Here is a 17,844-nt window from a genome sequence, read left to right on the forward strand (position 1 = left end):
TGGGGCTGGGGCTCCTGCTGTGATGGTCAGCCTTCCCTCCCCTGCCGCGGCCCTTCCTCTTTACAGGCACCCCCCCCCCCAGCCACGTGAGCCCCCAGGGCCCCTGCAGAGGAGGGGGAGCCTGGGGGGAGCGAGGATGGCACTGGGGGGGGGGCAGGGATGCTGGGAGTACCCGGTGCCATCCTCACCCCTCGAGGGGACCCTGTCCCTGCGGGCTGGGCGGCTCTCCCTCATTCTTCCTGACTGGCTCCGTCCCAGTTGGGTGGGGTCCCCCTGGGCAGGCTGCTTTATGGGGTGACACTGCCTGTATTTGGGCCTCAGCTGACGCACTCTGCCTCGTGGCCCTGGTGGAAAAGGAGGAATGTAGGAAAAACCCAGAGCAGGAACCCCACCTCCGTGGTCACAGCAGTCACACCTGTCCCCACCCCCGGCCACGGCTGCTGACAGCCCCCCTGATCACCCTGCATGGAGCCCTGTGCCCCACCGTGCACAGCCCCGGGCTGGCCAGGGCAATGGTGGGACTCGCCCACAGGCAGCCAGGCTGGAGAGCTCAGGGTGCTGGCACCCCCGAACAGAAGAGCAGGCCCCCCGGTTTGCAAGGCCTCCTGGGGGGACGGCTAACCAGAGTGGCTGAAGCTGGGGCTCAGGGACACCAGCAGAAGAAGGGAGGTCTCAGGGTCCTGCAGGCGACAGGAAAGGGGTCTGGATGTTGTTGTCCCAGTGGGAAGCTGCTGACCTCTGCGGAGGACGGGGGTGCGGGAGCGTGTGGGGCGCTGTGTCCAGGTTGGGGGTCGTGGTGGTTTGCGAGGGTTCTGGCAGAGGGACAGGTGCCGTTCCACGGTGAAACCAGGAGGGTCTGGCGGGGCGGGCTCTGCCACACCCCCTGGGGGCAAGCCGGGCCCTGACCATCTGCTCGGTCCTGCGGCAGCCGATGAAGAGGCCCCAGATTACGGCTCGGGTGTCCGCCAGTCGGGAACTGCCAGAATCTCCTTTGATGACCAGCATTTCGAGAAGGTACCGGGCCAGCGGCTCTTTCCTGTTGCACCCCCACTGGCCGCCCGCCACCCGCCACCCTGTCCTGAACCTGGGTGTCGGACGCCTGGAGCCCAGGGCGGAGCGTCTGCTCCCTCCGCCACCACGCTCCCTCTCCCCCTCTCACAGGGGGGCTGGGCGGTGCTGGGGATGCACGGGAGGGGCGAGGGGCAAAGGTGGAGAGGGCCGCCGGGAGGCTTCGTGTGCCCCTGGCCAGAGAACCCGGCGGGCAAGGACCCCGAGAACCAAGCCCCCAGGGAGGAGGGGCTGAGGGAGGGCCCTGGGCTGGGGCAGAGCCGACGGCCTCTCCCGCCACCCCCCCCCCCCCCCCCGTGGAGCGTGGGTGGGCCGGGACAGCCTGGGAACCTGAGGCTAGGGGGCGTGTCTGTGAAGGCCCCGCCCAGCTCTGGCTGGCACAGGCCTCCCCCGAGCCAGCTTTCCGCAACTCGGCCCCGCCCCACGCAGTTCCAGTCTGAGTGCTGCCAGGCCGGGGGCATGTCGCGCTCCGGGACCTCCCAGGAAGAGCTGCGCATCGTGGAAGGCCAGGGCCAGGGCGCGGACGTGGGGCCCTCTGCCGACGAGGTCAACAACAACACCTGCTCGGGTAGGTCCTGGGGAGGCCCGGGGAGGGGGCGGGCCTCCGCCAACTGGCCCCGCCCACAGGGCGGCCCTTTGGGGGGGGTACCTCCGCCCAGGGCCGTTAGGATCAGGCCCCTGAGGGAGGCTGCATAGGCTCTGGGTCTGGCCCCGGCCCCAGCCCCCCGGGTCCTGCCACCTGCCTGTGTCCCGGGCTCCCCACAGCGCTGCCTCCAGAAAGCCTGCTGCTCGACAGCCCCGAGAAGGCCGCCCTGGACGGGCCCCTGGACGCCGCCCTGGACCACCTGCGCCTGGGCAGCACCTTCACCTTCCGCGTGACCGTCCTGCAGGCGTCCAGCATCTCCGCGGAGTACGCCGACATCTTCTGCCAGTTCAAGTGAGCCTCCGCCCGCCGGCATGGGCCCTGCGGCGGGGAGGCGACGGGCGGGCGGGCTCCACACAACGCCCAGCTGCGTCCCAGGGACCCGGCCAAACATATCCTTCCGCTTTGCAGCTTCATCCATCGCCACGACGAGGCCTTCTCCACGGAGCCCCTGAAGAACACGGGGCGGGGCCCCCCGCTCGGCTTCTACCACGTCCAGAATGTACGTCCTCAGAGGCCCCCCCCCCCCCCGCCCGCTGCAGGGCCCTCCGGGGTCCGGCTCCGCGAGGCCTCCCTGAAACGCGCACCCGTCTCTCCCCGGCTCCTTCCCCGTCTTCTGGGCGCCAGCGGGTGCTGGACGCAGCCCGGGCGTGTGCACGCAGGGCCTCCGGCACCAGGCGGGCGTTCGCTGGGTAGAAGACTAGGGTGGGGGCAGTAAGTCCAGAGAGCCCCCAGCGGGGAGCCTCCAGCACCCTGGACACCAAGTGTCTGTGGTGACCGTGGTCTGGGCGAGGCACCTGCATCGGGGGGAAGAGGCGGTGCCGTGGTTGGGGAGACTCCGGAGAGCGTCGGGGAGCGGGGTACCCCGGCAGTGGGGGCTGCTCCTGTGGCAAGGACCCGTTGGCCAGGCCCGGGGGTCTGACCTCAGCCGCCCCGTCTCTGGGTTTGTGATCTGACCTCCGGCAGTGTGGCTGTCCTGGCCCTCCCGTGTCGGGGGATGGGGCACGCGGTGGCAGGGTGCTCACTGGGCCCCCCTGGAGCTCACTGCCTCCCCGGTCCGGAGGCGAGGGGCCGGGGGGGGGCGCTGTCCTGGTCCTGTCCTCGGCTGCCCCGTGTCCCCCCAGAGTCTCCCCACTGCACCTGCTCCTCGGTGCTCCAAGGCCCCTTTGCACAAGGACCCCGGACCCCGGTCGTACGGGGTTAGGGCCATACTGACACCCTCATTCCGACTTGATGACCCCTGTAAAGGCCTTGTTTCTAAGTGCAGGTGCTGGGTGGGGGCGGGGACACAGTTCGACCCCCGACTCTTGGGGAGCGGGCCCAGAGGTCAGACCAGAGCCCAGAGGCAGCCTGGTCACCTCAGTCCCCTCGTCAGGCTCTGTGTTGTGAGAGGGCAGCCGGCCTGCGGCCCGGCCCCGTCTGTGCGGGGAACAGAGACAAGGGCTGCCCACCCAGTGCTCTGTCCACTGGGGGGAGGGGGTGGCAGAGGACGGGCGGGGCCGCAGGGGCCTGGGCCACAAGCACCGACCCCGCCGTGGGCAGGGGGCCGGCGCCGCCCTCCGACCACCCGCGCTCGCCCTCCAGATCGCGGTGGAGGTGACCCGGTCCTTCATCGAGTACGTCAAGAGCCAGCCCGTGGTGTTCGAGGTCTTCGGCCACTACCAGCAGCGCCCGTTCCCGCCGCTCTGCAAGGACGTGCTCAGGTCCCACCTCGCCTCCCGGTCGAGGGGCTTGCGGCCAGCCTGGGCCTGGGGGGGGGGCGGGCGGGCTCTGGGCTCCCCGCTCCGGCCCAGGCCCCCTCGGACGCCTCACGCGAGCGCCGCTTCCTCCACAGCCCCCTGAGGCCCTCGCGCCGCCACTTCCCACGGGTCATGCCGCTGTCCAAGCCAGGTAGGCGGGCGCCGGGGTGCCAGCCTGGGGTGCCGGTGCAGGCCTTGTGCGCCCAGGCTCTGGGGCCGCCCTGCGCCTGCCCGACCTCGGGGGTGGGGGTCCCTGTGGAGTAAGGAAGGGGCTCCCTCCTGGGCACGAGGTGCAGGCAGAGACAACATCCCAGAGGGGTGTCGTTTGCCACCGGCAGGCAGGCACAGAGCAGCCGGGTGGTGGCCGGCGGTGCCTGCCCCGTGCCCCGGGGGCCCCCAGAGCCGACAGCAGAAGTGTGGGGGCCCAGAGAGGAAGGCAGGGCGGGGCTGGGGCCGTCTCAGCCTGTCCGTCAGGCCGTGGGGGCGGGACTCATCCGAGCCGGAACGAGGTGCTTGGCCAGGTCCTGCAGGTCGCAGCCCAAGTGTGGTGGAGCGGGGTCCCGGCGGGCCGCAGGCCTCGGGCAAACGTGCTCCCACTGGGGTTCCGTGGGGTCTCCAGCCACCACCCTCTCATCAGCGGGTGTGGCCACGTGCTCCTCCCCGGGGCACGGAGAGGCGGGTGCTCGTGCCCATCCCGAGCAGCCACGCTGGGCCCTGCCTGTGCCCGGACGAGCGTGTCCTGGGGTGGGGGGTGGGGGCTGCTGGTGGTTTTCCGTGGAGCGGGGTGCCCTCGCTGCCTTTGCCGCGCCCCCACCCCTCAAGGGAGCCCAAGACACACAGTGGGTCTGGTCTCCCGTCAGTCTGTGCTTCCCTCCTGTCGCCCCCAGTGCCGGCCACCAAGCTCAGCACGCTGACGCGGCCCTGCCCCGGGCCACGCCACTGCAAGTACGACCTGCTGGTCCACTTCGAGATCTGCGAGCTGGAGGCCGACGGCGAGTGTGTCCCCTGCCCCGAGCGCCCGGGGGGGGCCCTGGGGCTGCGGTGGGGGGCGGAGAGGGCCTGGGGCTGGCACAAGGGGAGCTCCTGCCCCGCCGACACTGCTCTCCACGGACCGGCCACCCCACCGTCACCAGCACTTTCCTGGCTCACCCCTTCTGCTCGGGGGCCCGTGGCAGCGCTGTGGGCGGCAGGAGGGGTCCACCCCGGCCTCACCTCCCCCTCCCTCTCTCTCCAGCTACATCCCTGCGGTGGTGGACCACCGCGGCGGCATGCCGTGCGTGGGGACCTTCCTGCTCCACCAGGTGCGAGAGCCCCTCTGCCCCAGCCCGCCTCCTGCCCCTCCCCCGCCCGCTGGCCCCAGGCCCCTGACCGCCTGACCCCATCCCCTCTGCTGGCTCCCGGCAGGGCATCCAGCGACGGATAACCGTGACGCTGCTGCACGAGACGGGCAGCCACATCCGCTGGAAGGAAGTGCGCGAGCTGGTCGTGGGTGAGTGGGGGCGAGCTGGCCGTGGGCGCGGGCCCAGGCTGGTGGGAAGAGCGTGGCCCGAATCCCCGCTGGGTTCTACCCGCAGCTCTGCCCCGGCTGCTGTGTGGCCTGGCCATGTCACCCCGTCTCCCTGGGCCTCTGACCCTGCCCTGCCGGAGAGAGCCCAGGCGGCAGGGCTGACTCCAAACGGGGCTGCCTGCGGGGGCCGCCATCACAGAGCCGCGTCGTGCTGGGCGGCTCAGACACTGGAGGTTTCTCCTCTCGCACCCCTGGAGGCAGCGGTCCGAGACCCGGGGGTCGGCTGGTGGCCACCCCGGCCTCTTGTGGCTTCTGCAGGTCGGTGGGCGGGGTCGGTGGGCGCTCCGAGACGCTCTGAGGCTCATAGACGCATCTTCCGGGGGCCTCTCCCTGTAGGATGGGCAGACCAGACCGGGGCTCCTGTCCCAGTGCCACCGAGTCTCAGCGGTCATGCCCCCACGCAGGCTCTTCTCCCCGGAAGGTCGCCGTCGGCAGTGCCGGGGGTCAGGGCTGCCGCGAGTGTTTCAGTCCGTGCAGGGCTGCTCCCGTGACGTCCCGTGTCCTGTGAACTTGGGCTCCTGGAGACACTGCCTTTGCTTGCTGTAAAGGATGGCTCTTCCCAGTGTCCACTCAAGGGTGCCATCAGCAGGAGGCCGCCACCCTGGTGCGGGGGGCGGCTCAGGGGCTCCGGGGGGACCCCCCTGGCAGGAGCGTGTGATGACGTGGGCGGTGTTTCTTTTCTCCCTTTGTTTCTTAACGTGTAACGAGAAGAGGGAGCCTTTTCTCCTTCTCGTCCTGCTAACGTTTCCTTTTCCAGCAGGTAGGCGGGCCGGTGCATTTTGGGCTGAGCGATTGGAATCTGTGGGGGACGGGGTGCCAGTGGCCGGTGGTGGGGGGACTCAGAGCTTAGCCTGCGGGAGGCGGACCGCAGAGCAGAGCCCCGGCTGTGCCCTGACCCACGGCTGCGGCCCCACCCCAGCCCCCCGCGAGCCGTCAGCCACCATGGGGCCGTTGGCCGGAGGCTCTGGGGGCCCGTGGGGGGTCAGTTCCCCGATGGGCCTCGGTCCAGAAGCTGGGCCCAGGCAGAGGCAGTGAGCAGGGGCCCAGCAGCGCCCCCTGCCCTCCTGGAAGTGACCCGGGCCCATCGCCCTCGCTGTAGGTCGCATCCGGAACACGCCAGAAACAGACGAGTCCCTGATCGACCCCAACATCCTGTCCCTCAACATCCTCTCGTCCGGGTACATCCACCCGCCCCAGGACGACCGGTGAGTCCCGGGCTGCGGGCGCTGCTCCCGAGTCCCCGGCGACGGGTCTGTCTGGGTCGGGACCCCGGGGTGCGGGGCGATGTCAGCCTGCAGCGCCCTTGGCTGCCAAGGACACGCTGGCCCCGGCCTCACAGGCTGGGGCGTCTGGTCCTGAAGCGTCTAGGCCCCTTTGGGGCTCCTGAGGGGCCAGGAGCAGCGGGGGGCTGGGCCTCGAGTCCCTGGGTGCCTGTCTGCGCGTTCCCTTCTTCGGTGGCCTGGCAGAGGCACTGGGGGCAGTCGCGGGGGTGAGCGGGGTCCTGTCTGGGGAGTCCCGTGGGTGGGTGGGTGCACGGGCCGTGGGCGGACAAGCGTCCCCTGGCTCCCAACCGTGCTGCTGTGGCCTCTGGCAGGGAACTGGCCAGGGTCCTGGAGTCGGGCCAGGGGCACACTGGGTTGGCGGCCAGCAGCCCGGGTCACGCCTCACGTCACTGGGCTAGCCCTTTCCAAACTCCCCGGAGTGACCGAGGTCTCGTAGCCTGGGCAGTCCCAGCATCTGGGGCAGTGACAGGCGCTGGAGGCTCTGGGGACCGACCAGCCAGGGAGGGGGATGTAGGGGGAGACGCTGGAGCCAAGGGGGTGGTGGGGGCGCTGGGGGCTCACAACTGCCACTGCTGAGCGCGCTCTGGGGGGCGTCGGTGGGCTCGGCCGTGTCCGAGGGGCTGCCGTCTGGGCTGTGGGGGGCGAGCAGGGTGCTCCAGGCCCAGACCAGCCGCTCCTGAGGGCTCCACCTGCTTCGGTGCTGGGGCTGTGGGTGTCTCCCGTGGCTGGGGCCGCATGTGTGCGCAGGGTGCAGGCCCGAGTCCCGGGAGAGCCAGCATCCATGAGGAGGAGGAGGGTCCTGGGGGCATCGCCTCCCATCCTTCTGACTCTGGGGGCAGACATTCCGAGAGGGGGCTTGAGGGGCCCATCCCTCAGGAGGGTGGCTCGGTGGGTGTGGGGCAGAGACCCCAACAGAGGCAGATGAGGCTTTGGTTCCAGCCCTGCCCTGGAACCTTCCGGAAGGAACTCACCCTGCAGTCCTGTCCAGACGGGACAGAGTCTTGGGGGGTGTTCTCACGTGGACAAGGCGCCATGACAGGCAGGCCGGGGCTACACCTGGGGTAGCAAGGAGGGGAGGCCCACAGGGTGGGCCTGTCACTGTGAGAACGAACCCAGGGACCCGGCAGCGCAGCCTCAGCGCCCATCCACACGGGGGTGCTGCAGGGATGTGGGCGCCTGGCCTGGGCCCTGGACGGGGGACTCCGGGGAGGGCATGTGCCCCCTGGGAGGGGTCTGTGTGCCATGCGGAGTGCCGCTTTGGGCCTGGGGGGCGACCTCAGCTTTCCCCTGGCTGCTGGCAACTCCTAGATCCGCCGGGCAGGAAGCGAGTGGGGGGCAAAGGGAAGGGGTGGACACGCTGCCTGCTGGCCTCCCGCCCTGCACTGAGGGTTGTGTGTGGGTCTTCTGGCTGCTGGGGGCCTCGGCCCTCGGTTTAGGAGGCCGCAGCTCCTGACTGGACCTCGGGCCGCCCGGCCCCTGGAGGCCCCTGGACCCATCACTGATGGGTGTCGGCCCTGCACCCTGGGGGCTGTGGGAGCAAGGAGGCCCCGGGGCCCACCAGCCCCATCGGCACCTGAGGTCAGGGCCCTGGCCGAGGACAGAGGAAGGTGTAGACCGTCGGGGTGCAGGCCCCGAGCTTGGTTTGGCCCGTCCGGGGCAGCCCCACCTCCCACCTGGCCTGGAAGAGCCTGGGGACCCTCCTCAGTGTGTGACCCCGGGCAGGGGCCGCTGTGCGGCATGGCTGGCCAGGCCAGCAGGCCCCTCCTCGGGCCCTCCCTCTTCCTTGACCCTGGCTGACGTGCTCGGAGCCCCTCGATGGACCCGCTGCCCTGAGGGCGAGCAGGGGGCCCTGCCCCCCCCTCAGACGCTGAGGCTCAGCGACCCCAGGCCTGGCTCGGCCTCGGGCTGGCCGCACGCTTCGCCACAGCCTCGCCTCCCCGCTTGCTCGAGGCCCCGTGCTTTGCAGCCCCCCGGCTCAGAGCGGGCCGGCCCTCGCTCCTCTGCTGCCGCCCCCGCTGCCCCGCCCCCGCTGCCCCAGGGCCGCACTAACCTGTGACCGTTTGTGTTTTGCAGGCAGTTTCTTGATTCGGACATGCCTAGGTATCATTTGTGCCCTCGGTTTCCTTTCAGCACCCCCCACCCCCGCCCCAGCCCTGAGACTCCATCTCTGCTCTCTGGACCCCTCTCCACTGGGCATCTCTCCCTCCCACCTCCTCATCTCCTTCAGTTCATTTCCTTAGAACACCTTCTTGATTTTTTCGTTGCTTCTTCTCCTCCCTGGCTGAGTCTCTCTGGCTCCACTCTTGATTTTGCTGCTTTGGTAGTTGGCTGCCCTCCTGTAGACACTGGCTGGCTCCCACCCCCTGCCTTGACCTCCCCCGCCCCATGCCGCCCTGACCTCTCCCCACCGGAGGGCAGCAGGCACCCCGCATGCAGGCTGGCCGGCCAGGCTCCTGGAAAGGTGGCCGAGGAAAGAGGGAGGGGGGAGCAGCAGACAGGAGCCACCCTGCCGACCTCCACCTCTGCCCCTCCATGCCGTCCGGGTGTGAGCCCCTCCCCTGCTGTGGCCGCCTCACACCCTTTAGGAAGGGGGGCGGGTAGAGCAGTCAGGCTCCAGACTCACTCGGGTGGTCCCAGGTCCAAACGCCCTAGAGACACAGGTTCCTGGGCTGGGGGCCTCGACTCCCGGCCAAACCCAGTTGAGGCCCCTGGGGGTAGACAGCCGCAGTCACCAGCCCAGACTGTGTCCGGGAGGCTCGAGTCTGTTCCAAGGGGAGGGTCAAGGCCATCACCTTCTGAGTCCCTGTGGGTGTGGCCAGGCCTGCACGGTGGTCCTGGAGGGTGCCCTGTGGCCAGCCATCAGAGGACGTGGGTGGCAGGTCGGCCTCCGGTGCGAATGTTCCAGGGGAGGTGGGCGCAGCAGGACCGCCTGAGGCTGTGTCCTCGTCAGGCCCGGCTGTGAGGGGTCTGGCCCGATGGCTACTGTGAAGGGTCCCTGCTGCGGTGTTCCCGAGGGCGTGCACACACCTGCACCTGTCAGGGACAGCGGCTGCGACAGGCCCTCCCCGGGGACACCAGCCTGGTGAGGCGGAGCCCCACAGAGGTGGTGGCTGCAGAGGGGGCGCAGCCCTGCGGGGGCTGGAGCGGGGCCTGCCTCTCCCAGGAAGCCGGGAGGGCTTGCTGGAGGAGGCGGTCCGCTGGCCGGTCCGGGAGGGGGCCCAGAAGGCCGAGGCGCTGCACCCGCCAGGCTGTCTCCCTGTCCCCCGAAGGTCAGGACCCCCGGAGTCAGGCTCCAGCCTCCGTCCTGGGCAGGAGTCACTGTGCTGGACGGTTCTGGGGACAAGTGGACGGTGGGAATGGTGGTGGAGGGCCTCATCCCGGACATCTGGAGCGGGGGCCAGGGGCCGCACCGACTGGGCGGAGGCCGCTGGGCTGTGACCTTGGCTGGCCGTGTGAGTGTGGACAAGTGGCAGAATCTTCCAGAACCGTGTTCTCCTCGCTGCTCACAGTGGGGCTAGCACACCCCCTGCCTGAGGCAGTGGGATCACACAGCGTGACACACAGAAGCTCTCGGCCCGGGGACAGGGGGACTCACAGGAGTGGCCGTGAGTCTGAGCCCTGGCGGTGTCGGCGGTGCCCAGTCGGTGCCTTGTGGGAAACGCTCCTTGTTGATTCGAAAGGCATTGATTGCCTCTGGGCAGAAGCGTGTTTTTATACGAACGGCTTCATTTTCCTGAGGGGCTGCACTAGGGTGCCAGGGGTCTCCCTTACACACGGGCAGAGCCCCCTGGGCGGGTCCCAGGAGGGGGGCGGGGAGGGGGCTTCGTCACGCTGGGTTCAAGCCCCCCGCCCCGTTCCATCGGCCCCCCCACAGGGGCCCTCGCTCCTGCCCAGAGCAGAAGGGTCCCCGGGGCCCTCTCCCGCACTGTGGCGTAGAGGGAGAGCCCGGTGGCCCCTGGTGCCCCCACCCCATCCCACCAAGTGTGGGGTCTGATTTCCTCCAATCGGTGGCCCAGTCTGGCGCTGCCCCAGCCTCCCCAGGATGGGCCTGGACATGGGGTCTTGTTGAGACCCCGTTCCTGGCAGGTGGGGGGGCAAGTGGGTCCCGCGGGTCTGGGACAGAGCCGGACTCTGAGTGTCTAACCAGCCCCCACGTGGTGGCAGGCGCGGCAGGCCCAGGGGCCCTGCATTTGGGCAGCACGTCCTCCTGGCCACTCTCTCTGGGGGACGACGGGCTGGGTGCCGAGGGGGGCAGAGCAAGGGGTGCTGTGGGGGGGCCCTTTCCCAGGGTGGCCTGCTGCCCAGGGAGGCCGAGACGACCCCTGCCGTTCGTGGGGGTCCTGGAGTAGCCTCCCAGCCGCACCCTCCCAGCTGCTCTGGGTCTTTGTTCCCGCCTCGTGACTGAGGGGCGCCGTCTGAGGTCCCCACACTGTGCCCGGCAAGCCCAGGGCGTCCCGTGTGACTGCCGTTCCGCCACTCACCCCGCCCTGTGCACACCCGCTGCCACCTGCTCTCACTTGGGGTCTGGGTGGGACCCGCCCCCTGCAGAGGCCTCGGGGGCCTGGGCTCCAGGTCTGGCCCCTGGTTCCGTGAAGCCGCAGCTGGCTGAGGGCCGAGGGCTGCAGGAGGTGGCGTGGGGCTGGGGGCAGCGTTGTGGCTGTGTGGGGTTGGACCAGTCTGATTGGCCTTCTTGGCGCCGGGGGATGGGCAGTGAAAGGCCCAGGAAGGTCCCCCACCCACCCCACCCCACATGGGAGACCCCCAGAATCAGGGTTGATGAGACATTCTAGGCCACCAGCATCCGACCAGGACAAAGCCCCACCCTAGCCCAGCTGGGGGCCTCTGAGGGGCCGTGTGCGCCTGCCTCTCCAACCCCAGGCCCAGGGTCCAGCCGGGCACCCGTCCTGGCCTCCAGGGCGGGGCCTTTCCCAGCACCCTGGGGGGACGAGGCCGTGGTGGTGATGCTAACACAGGCTGCAGGGCCCCGGGCCAACCTGCAGGGCATTTCTGTGAGGCGGGGAGGGGTGTCTGCTGCTGGGCCGGGGGCAGGGTGGGGGCAGCTGGGACGTGGCACTTGGAGCTGGGCTGCACGGGCCTCCGGCTCTGACCGCAGGCCTGGCCCCACAGAGCCCAGGTGTGCGGGGGACCCTGGGGGGGACGGCACCCCTCCAGGTCTCGGTCACAGCCCCAGGGGGCCCGCCCGGTCCTGCTGGGAAAGGACCCGAGGCCCTTCCCGCAGACGCCGTGAGTGGGGCTTGCGGTGGCGTGTCCGCCCGTGTCCGGGAGCCCGTGCCGGGCGGGTGACGGCGTAGCTCTGACACGTGGTCTCTTCTGTGTGTGTGCGTGTGTCCTGCTGCCTCGCCTTTAGCGTTTCCTTTGGAGGTGACACTAGGTACAGCTCACGTCTCTCTCCCGCTCCTCCCGCTCCTCCCGCTCCTCCCGCTCCTCTCTCCTCCGACGTCTCCCTGTGCTCCTCCCTGTGCTCTCTGTCCGTCACCCCGCCGTCCTCACGCCCCTTCCTCCAGGTCTCCGTCCGCAGTGGCCTGTGCCCGACAGCGGCCCCACCCCGTGCCACTGCTTCCCCCACGCCCCCGGGCTGTGCCCCCGAGAGACGGGCAGCCACGGCCCTGCCTCCGCTCCGCACGGCCCGGCTCCCAGACCCCCTCTGCACTCCAGGGCTGGGCCGTGGGGGGCCTGTGCCCCGGCCCTGCTGCTGCGTTGCTGTGCTCCTCAGCCGCGTCTCTGTGAGGATGCTGGGAGGAAAGCGGGGAGGCAAAGGCTGGCAGCGCTGCCCGGGGCCCACGGGGCGGCCACAGGGAGATGGAGGCCGGTCCCCACTGACGACTCGCAGGCAGAGCCCAGGGGCCCGGCCGTGGGTGGCCCGAGTGGCTGCCGCCTCGGGGGGTTTGCCGGCCCCCAGCTCAGGCTCTGCTCAGCACCCTTCCTGGTGGGCAGTGGCAGCAGGGGAAGAGACCCTGCCTGCCCCGCCCGAGGGCACAGCCTGGCCACAGTGGGCAGCGGGCGGAGCGGTCTGCGTCCGCCACCTGGTTTCCACTCCCAGCATCCCCCCAGGGCCCGTCCCCCCTGAAGGCGAGTTGGTGACAGAGGACACGGGCCCTGGAGGGCTGTGCAGGCCCAGGCAGGCTCTGTCGGGTCCAAGGAGAGACCGTGGAGCCTCCCCCCTCAGACGAGGCTTCTTCCTGCCCCCAGGCCCCTCGCGCCCTCTCTCCCTCCTTCTGTTCTCTCCACCCTCCCTGCCCCTCAGCCTGAGGGCCGTGGGCCACCGCATGCCCCCACCCGTCCACGGCGGAGGCGACAGCTGGGCTCACCCCGCCGGTGGCATCTCCGCCCCTCCCCCCCAGTCCTAAGGAAGGGCCAGCCCTTCCCGGACCCCGCCCCCCTGGGCCTCCAGACCTGTGGCCCCGGCGGTGCTTCCGGTGGGCTGCCCACACGTCTCCGTCCGTCCGTCCTTCTGCATGTCCCCGTTGTCCCACCTGAGAGGGGCTCCCCGTCATTTTCTTACCTCCGCTCTGCCCCCCCCCCCAGGACCTTTTACCAGTTTGAGGCCGCGTGGGACAGCTCCATGCACAACTCGCTGCTGCTGAACCGCGTCACCCCGTACCGAGAGAAGATCTACATGACCCTCTCTGCCTACATCGAGGCAAGGCCGCTCTGCCTGGCGCCACCCCCGCCCCCGCCCCCGCGCTCACACCCGGGGCAGGAGGGCGGAGTGAGCCCTGCACAAGCCCACGCAGCCCCGCTGCCTCCCCGAGTCCTCGTCCCGGCCTACACTCTGAAGGCCGTGCTCGGCCCGCCCCCTCTGCCGACTTCACCCTGTGGGTTCATCCTCAGCAGTGCGGGGTGGCTGCGGCCCCACCGGACATTGCATCTGGGTTTCAGGCAGAGGGAAAACAGACGCCTCCTCCCACCCCCAGGGTCTGAGGCTCGGGAGCAGGCTGGGAGCATGGGCGTTCCAGCAGGCGCGGTAGCCAGAATCCAATCTGGAAGATTAGGGTTGGTGGTGGGTTGAGGGCAAAGCCTCCCTGAGGAGCCTGGTTACCTGACCTGTGACATGGGGCTCTGCCCGGACACGTGCCTGGTGCTGGCGCCCGCAGCTTTGTCAGCCGTGACGGCTGAGCTTCCGGAAAAGGAAGAATGTACGTGGGCACTTCTCACAAACGCCTCGTGCAGCGTGTCCCCGACTTCATGCCGAGGCAGCCGAGGCCTGAGGTGGAGAAGCCTGAGTCCCGCACCCTTGGTGCTCCCACACAGAAACCCGGCCCTCTGCGGCCCCAGCGGGACAGGGCGGCCGTCTCTGTCTGCAGGCGGCTCCAGTGGGGAGCAGAGACTCTTTGTTTATCCCCCGGGTCTGGGGCCACGCCAGGGCCAGGAAGGCCTGGGCTGTGGTGGGGGCCGGCGAGGGGGTCCGTGTGCCTGAGCCCCCCGCCCCGCCCCGGCCCTGCAGATGGAGAACTGTGCCCAGCCCGCCGTGATCACCAAGGACTTCTGCATGGTCTTCTACTCCCGCGACGCCAAGCTGCCCGCCTCGCGCTCCATCCGCAACTTGTTTGGCAGCGGGAGCCTGCGGGCCTCTGAGAGGTGAGCCACGGGGTGGGCCGGGTGTCCCGGTCCCCAGGGCTGACCGGCTTGCTCGGGGGGCGCTGGGGCACGGACCGGCCTGCATGAGAGGCCAGCTCGGCCGCCCTGGCTGGGCCCCGGTGCTGGGAGGCCAGACTGCTCCCCCCGCGCCAGCCAACCTTCCTCCCTGGGGGCCACAGGCATCTGCCATCCGGGGAGAGAGAGGCTGGGTAAACGTGGGGGCCAGGCTGGGCAGGGGCTCTGGGCGGAGGCTGGTGGTACCCGAGGGCCGGATACCAGACACCAGGACCAGCCGTGCCCCCACACTCCCTCCTGCTCTGGGCTGTGGTCTCCCGTGTCCGGGCAACTCCGGGCACAGCGGGAGGAGGGAGTGTGGGCTCAGGACTCAGTGGCCTTGGGCTGGCCGGCAGGGGGTTCCGTGAGGGGTGGTGGGCTGCCCTCGGGGGGAGTGGCGGCTCCTGAGGAGAGGGTGTCAGGGGTGGGACCAGTCCGTGTAGGGCTGTAGCATGGGGACCTGACACCCAGCCGCCCCGCGTGGACGGCTGGGCCTGGTGACGGTGCCCGCTGCTCCCACAGCAACCGAGTGACGGGCGTGTACGAGCTCAGCCTGTGCCACGTGGCCGATGCGGGCAGCCCAGGTAGGCGTCTGTCCTGCTCCCTGCGGCCGCTGGTGGTGGGGGCGGGGGTGTGGCACTTTGAGGCGCTCACCTGGGGTCTTTGGGCCATTCTGGATGACCTCAGCTCAGCTGCCACTTGGGGACCCCTTCCCTGTAAGGTCCCCGGGGTTCTGAGGGGCTGGGGACAGCGAGGAGAGAGGCCCAGCAGAGGGAGGGCGGGCAGGCAGAAGGTCACAGCCGTGACCCCACGGGATGTGGTATCAGACGACTTCCTGTGGGTGAGCCCAGAGTGGGTGGCCCTGCAGGCCGGGGAGCACCAAGGGCAGGTGTTGGGGTCGGGGGCGTGGTCACGAGTTAGACGTGGCCGCTCGGGCGCCCCCGTGCAGGGATGCAGCGGCGGCGCCGGCGGGTGCTGGACACGTCCGTGGCCTACGTGCGGGGCGAGGAGAACCTGGCCGGCTGGAGGCCCCGCAGTGACAGCCTCATCCTGGACCACCAGTGGGAGCTGGAGAAGCTGAGCCTCCTGCAGGAGGTGAGTCCGTGCCAGGGCCCTGGGGCCCAGGCCGAGGTGGGCAGAGCGTGGGACACTGGCCACCCCCACAGGCCAGGCAGACTCACTGCAGGGAGCAGCCAGCAGGACTAGGGGGTAGGCCAGTGCCTGTGCGGCCTGGGTCAGGGGACCGGCGTCTAGCTGCCACGAATGGCGTGCCTGCCTTCGGGCCCCCGGGAAGCTGGTTTTGGAGTGCCCACACCCACCTGCTCTTGGCCAGCACACTCAGGGTGCAAGGCCAGGACGGAGGGAGGGTGTTGTTTGGCCGCACGGTGCAGGTGGGGGCTGCGTCCTGGAGGCAGCCTGGCCTCGGGTCAGTTGGCTCCCCCAGGGTTTGCCTTGGGGCTCCGGGGCTCAGCCGCTGGCCGCCGCCCCCCCTCCCGCCGCTGCTCCAGCGCAGGCAGGTGAGGCCTCCTGGCTCCACGTGCAGGTAGAGAAGACCAGGCACTACCTGCTGCTGCGGGAGAAGCTGGAGACCACCCAGCGGCCCCGTCCCGAGACGCTGTCCCCCGCCTCCAGCGAGGACTCGGAGTCCCGCAGTTCCTCTGGGCGCCTCCTCCCCGCTCTCGGCCGACGGTCGACCCTCGCCCCTGGAGACCCCTGACGAGAGGCAGCGGGAACTGGCCGTCAAGGGTAGGGCCCTGGTGCCTGGCCTTGTCTGTGTTGGCTCCTGTCGGGGTTGGGAGCCGCCGGGAAGAGGAAGATCTGTCTATGGGGTCCCCTTGCCCACCGCCTCCACCGCACCCACACTGGAACTGGGGGTCTTCACAGCACCCTCCCCAGCAGTGCCATGCCCTCCCTTGAATACCTAAACTGACAGGGAGTTCATCGCCCCATCCCAGCCCTTCTCGTGGTTGGGAGCCCCCAAGGCGGTTTCCCCAGCTCACCCCATTTTCTTGGAGGCCTGGAGGTGCTGGCACCATGACCTGCAATGTCAGGCCTCTTGGCCGGTCGCCATGTTGCTGGGGACCCAGCCGTCAGCCGGGCCGGGTCCCGGGAGGCTGCTGACTGGGCGCTCGCTGTCCCCACAGTGCCTGCGCCTCCTCACGCACACGTTCAACAGAGAGTACACGCACAGCCACGTCTGCATCAGCGCCAGCGAGAGCAAGGTGGGCGCCCCAGCTCAGGGACCCCACGCCAGCGTCCCCGCAGCCCTCGGGCCACACGCCCTGAAGTCGGGGCTCGGCCACGCCTTCCCCACCTCCACCCAGCACGGTCCTCGCTGCTCTTCGGGTCCCTGCATCCACGAGTCCCTGGCGTGGCTGCGAGGGGCTGGGGGGACTGGGTGGGGGGTGCCTGTGGTCAAGGTGGCGGCACCCTGACGTGCCAGCCAAGGGGCAGGAGTCAGCCACTGCACGGGTGTCCCCTCCCTGAGGATTCAGACACCGTCCCCTCCCTGTGTCCCCCACAAATGACTCTCCCCCCTCCCCGCAGCTCTCTGAGATGTCTGTCACCCTGCTGCGGGACCCGTCCGTGTCCCCTCTGGGGGCCGCCACGCTCACCCCCTCCTCCACCTGCCCCTCCCTGGTCGAAGGGCGATATGGAGCCGGAGCCGCAGACCTGAGGTGAGTGAGCCCAGGCGTCCGGTGCCTCGAGCCGACCGCTGGCCGGTGTCTGTGCCGGGGCAAACCGGGGGCTGGCGCTCGGGACGGACACCCAGGTCCCGGGGGCCGGCCCGTGCAAACGTGGCGTCCTAACCCTCTTTCCGGGGCCCATGTCTGCCGGATCCTGCACTCCGTCAGCCGTGAGTGAAAGCAGGAAGGGGTCAGAGCAGCCCCAAAATGAGAAACCTTTCCACGGCGGCGACCGTAAAACAGTGAGGACGAGCGGGAAGGGACTTAGGGCGGCGCGGAGCGAGCTGGCCCTGCGAACAAGGACTCGGCCGCCGGGCGGGGCAGAGGCCCGCCTGGCAACACTGCTAACGCCACCTACCTCTGTCCCAGCACCCGACTTTAAAATCCCCCCGCGTTTCTCAGTTCCTGCTTAAAACTTGGAAAATGGCATCGAGCCCTGTGGCGTTCCCCCCCCCCCCCCCGACACAGGCCTCCTGGCCCCCGGGTCCTGTCCCTCGGGCCGCAGGGTGCCAGGGCCCAGTGGCTCCCTCTGCACGGACGGCCCCTGAGGGCGTGGGGGCAACTTCAGCTCGATTTTGGGGGTGAAGAGCCGCTGCGGCCACCTTTGTGAGGGGGACAGGGGAGGGGCAGAAGGCGCCCAGGGAGGAGGGTGTGGAACCCCTTGCAGCTGGGACCCGCCCCACCGCGCCCAGCACAGTCCTGGAATCAGGAGGGTGGCCAGGGGGCGGCGGGGGCGGCGGGCAGGTGGCTCCAGGGCCCACAGGACAACGCTCTGCTGGGGAGCCTGGGGAGTGGTCCCCGGCCCAGTGAAGGGGCTCCCGCCAGGGGTGCGGCAGCTTCGCTCTCCCCTCTCCCAGGACCCCCCAGCCCAGGTCCCCCCCGCCCGCCAGCCCGGAGCCAGAGCCAGTACCGGAGGCGGACTCCAAGAAGACCCCCTCCCCGGCCCGGGCCCCGGAGGCGGACAAGGAGCCCCAGCGCCTGCTGGTGCCAGACATCCAGGAGATCCGGGTCAGGTGCGCAGGGGGCTGCCCGCACGGGCTCTGCCGAGGCGTCACCAGCCCGCCCGTCCCCTGACCTTGGCAGGACGCGTAGGTCAGAGCCGGGGCCCAGGCCCCAGGCCCCAGGCCCCAGGCCAGGGACGCAGAGCGGAAATCTGCAGACAGACGCTTGTACTGCGTCTGCAGATGGCCAGTGTGGCCCCCGT

At 70.1% G+C, this 17,844-nt stretch overlaps 1 protein-coding gene across 1 annotated transcript in view; it reads left to right on the plus strand.

The window, feature by feature from the left end:
• The window catches only part of KIF1A (kinesin family member 1A), a 65,393-nt gene that overhangs the window by 45,125 nt on the left and 2,424 nt on the right, over window positions 1-17,844 (plus strand). The window contains 21 exon segments of the mRNA XM_036022629.1: window positions 929-1,014; window positions 1,498-1,636; window positions 1,834-2,005; window positions 2,123-2,213; window positions 3,296-3,414; window positions 3,546-3,601; window positions 4,338-4,446; window positions 4,685-4,751; window positions 4,855-4,939; window positions 6,117-6,222; window positions 8,374-8,400; window positions 11,669-11,692; window positions 12,847-12,961; window positions 13,766-13,899; window positions 14,476-14,537; window positions 14,903-15,048; window positions 15,497-15,613; window positions 15,615-15,698; window positions 16,098-16,175; window positions 16,501-16,631; window positions 17,498-17,653. Coding sequence (XP_035878522.1) covers window positions 929-1,014; window positions 1,498-1,636; window positions 1,834-2,005; window positions 2,123-2,213; window positions 3,296-3,414; window positions 3,546-3,601; window positions 4,338-4,446; window positions 4,685-4,751; window positions 4,855-4,939; window positions 6,117-6,222; window positions 8,374-8,400; window positions 11,669-11,692; window positions 12,847-12,961; window positions 13,766-13,899; window positions 14,476-14,537; window positions 14,903-15,048; window positions 15,497-15,613; window positions 15,615-15,698; window positions 16,098-16,175; window positions 16,501-16,631; window positions 17,498-17,653 — 2,104 coding nt within the window.

Source organism: Phyllostomus discolor, chromosome 4 (genome assembly GCF_004126475.2).
Source record: "Phyllostomus discolor isolate MPI-MPIP mPhyDis1 chromosome 4, mPhyDis1.pri.v3, whole genome shotgun sequence".
Taxonomy (NCBI): domain Eukaryota; kingdom Metazoa; phylum Chordata; class Mammalia; order Chiroptera; family Phyllostomidae; genus Phyllostomus; species Phyllostomus discolor.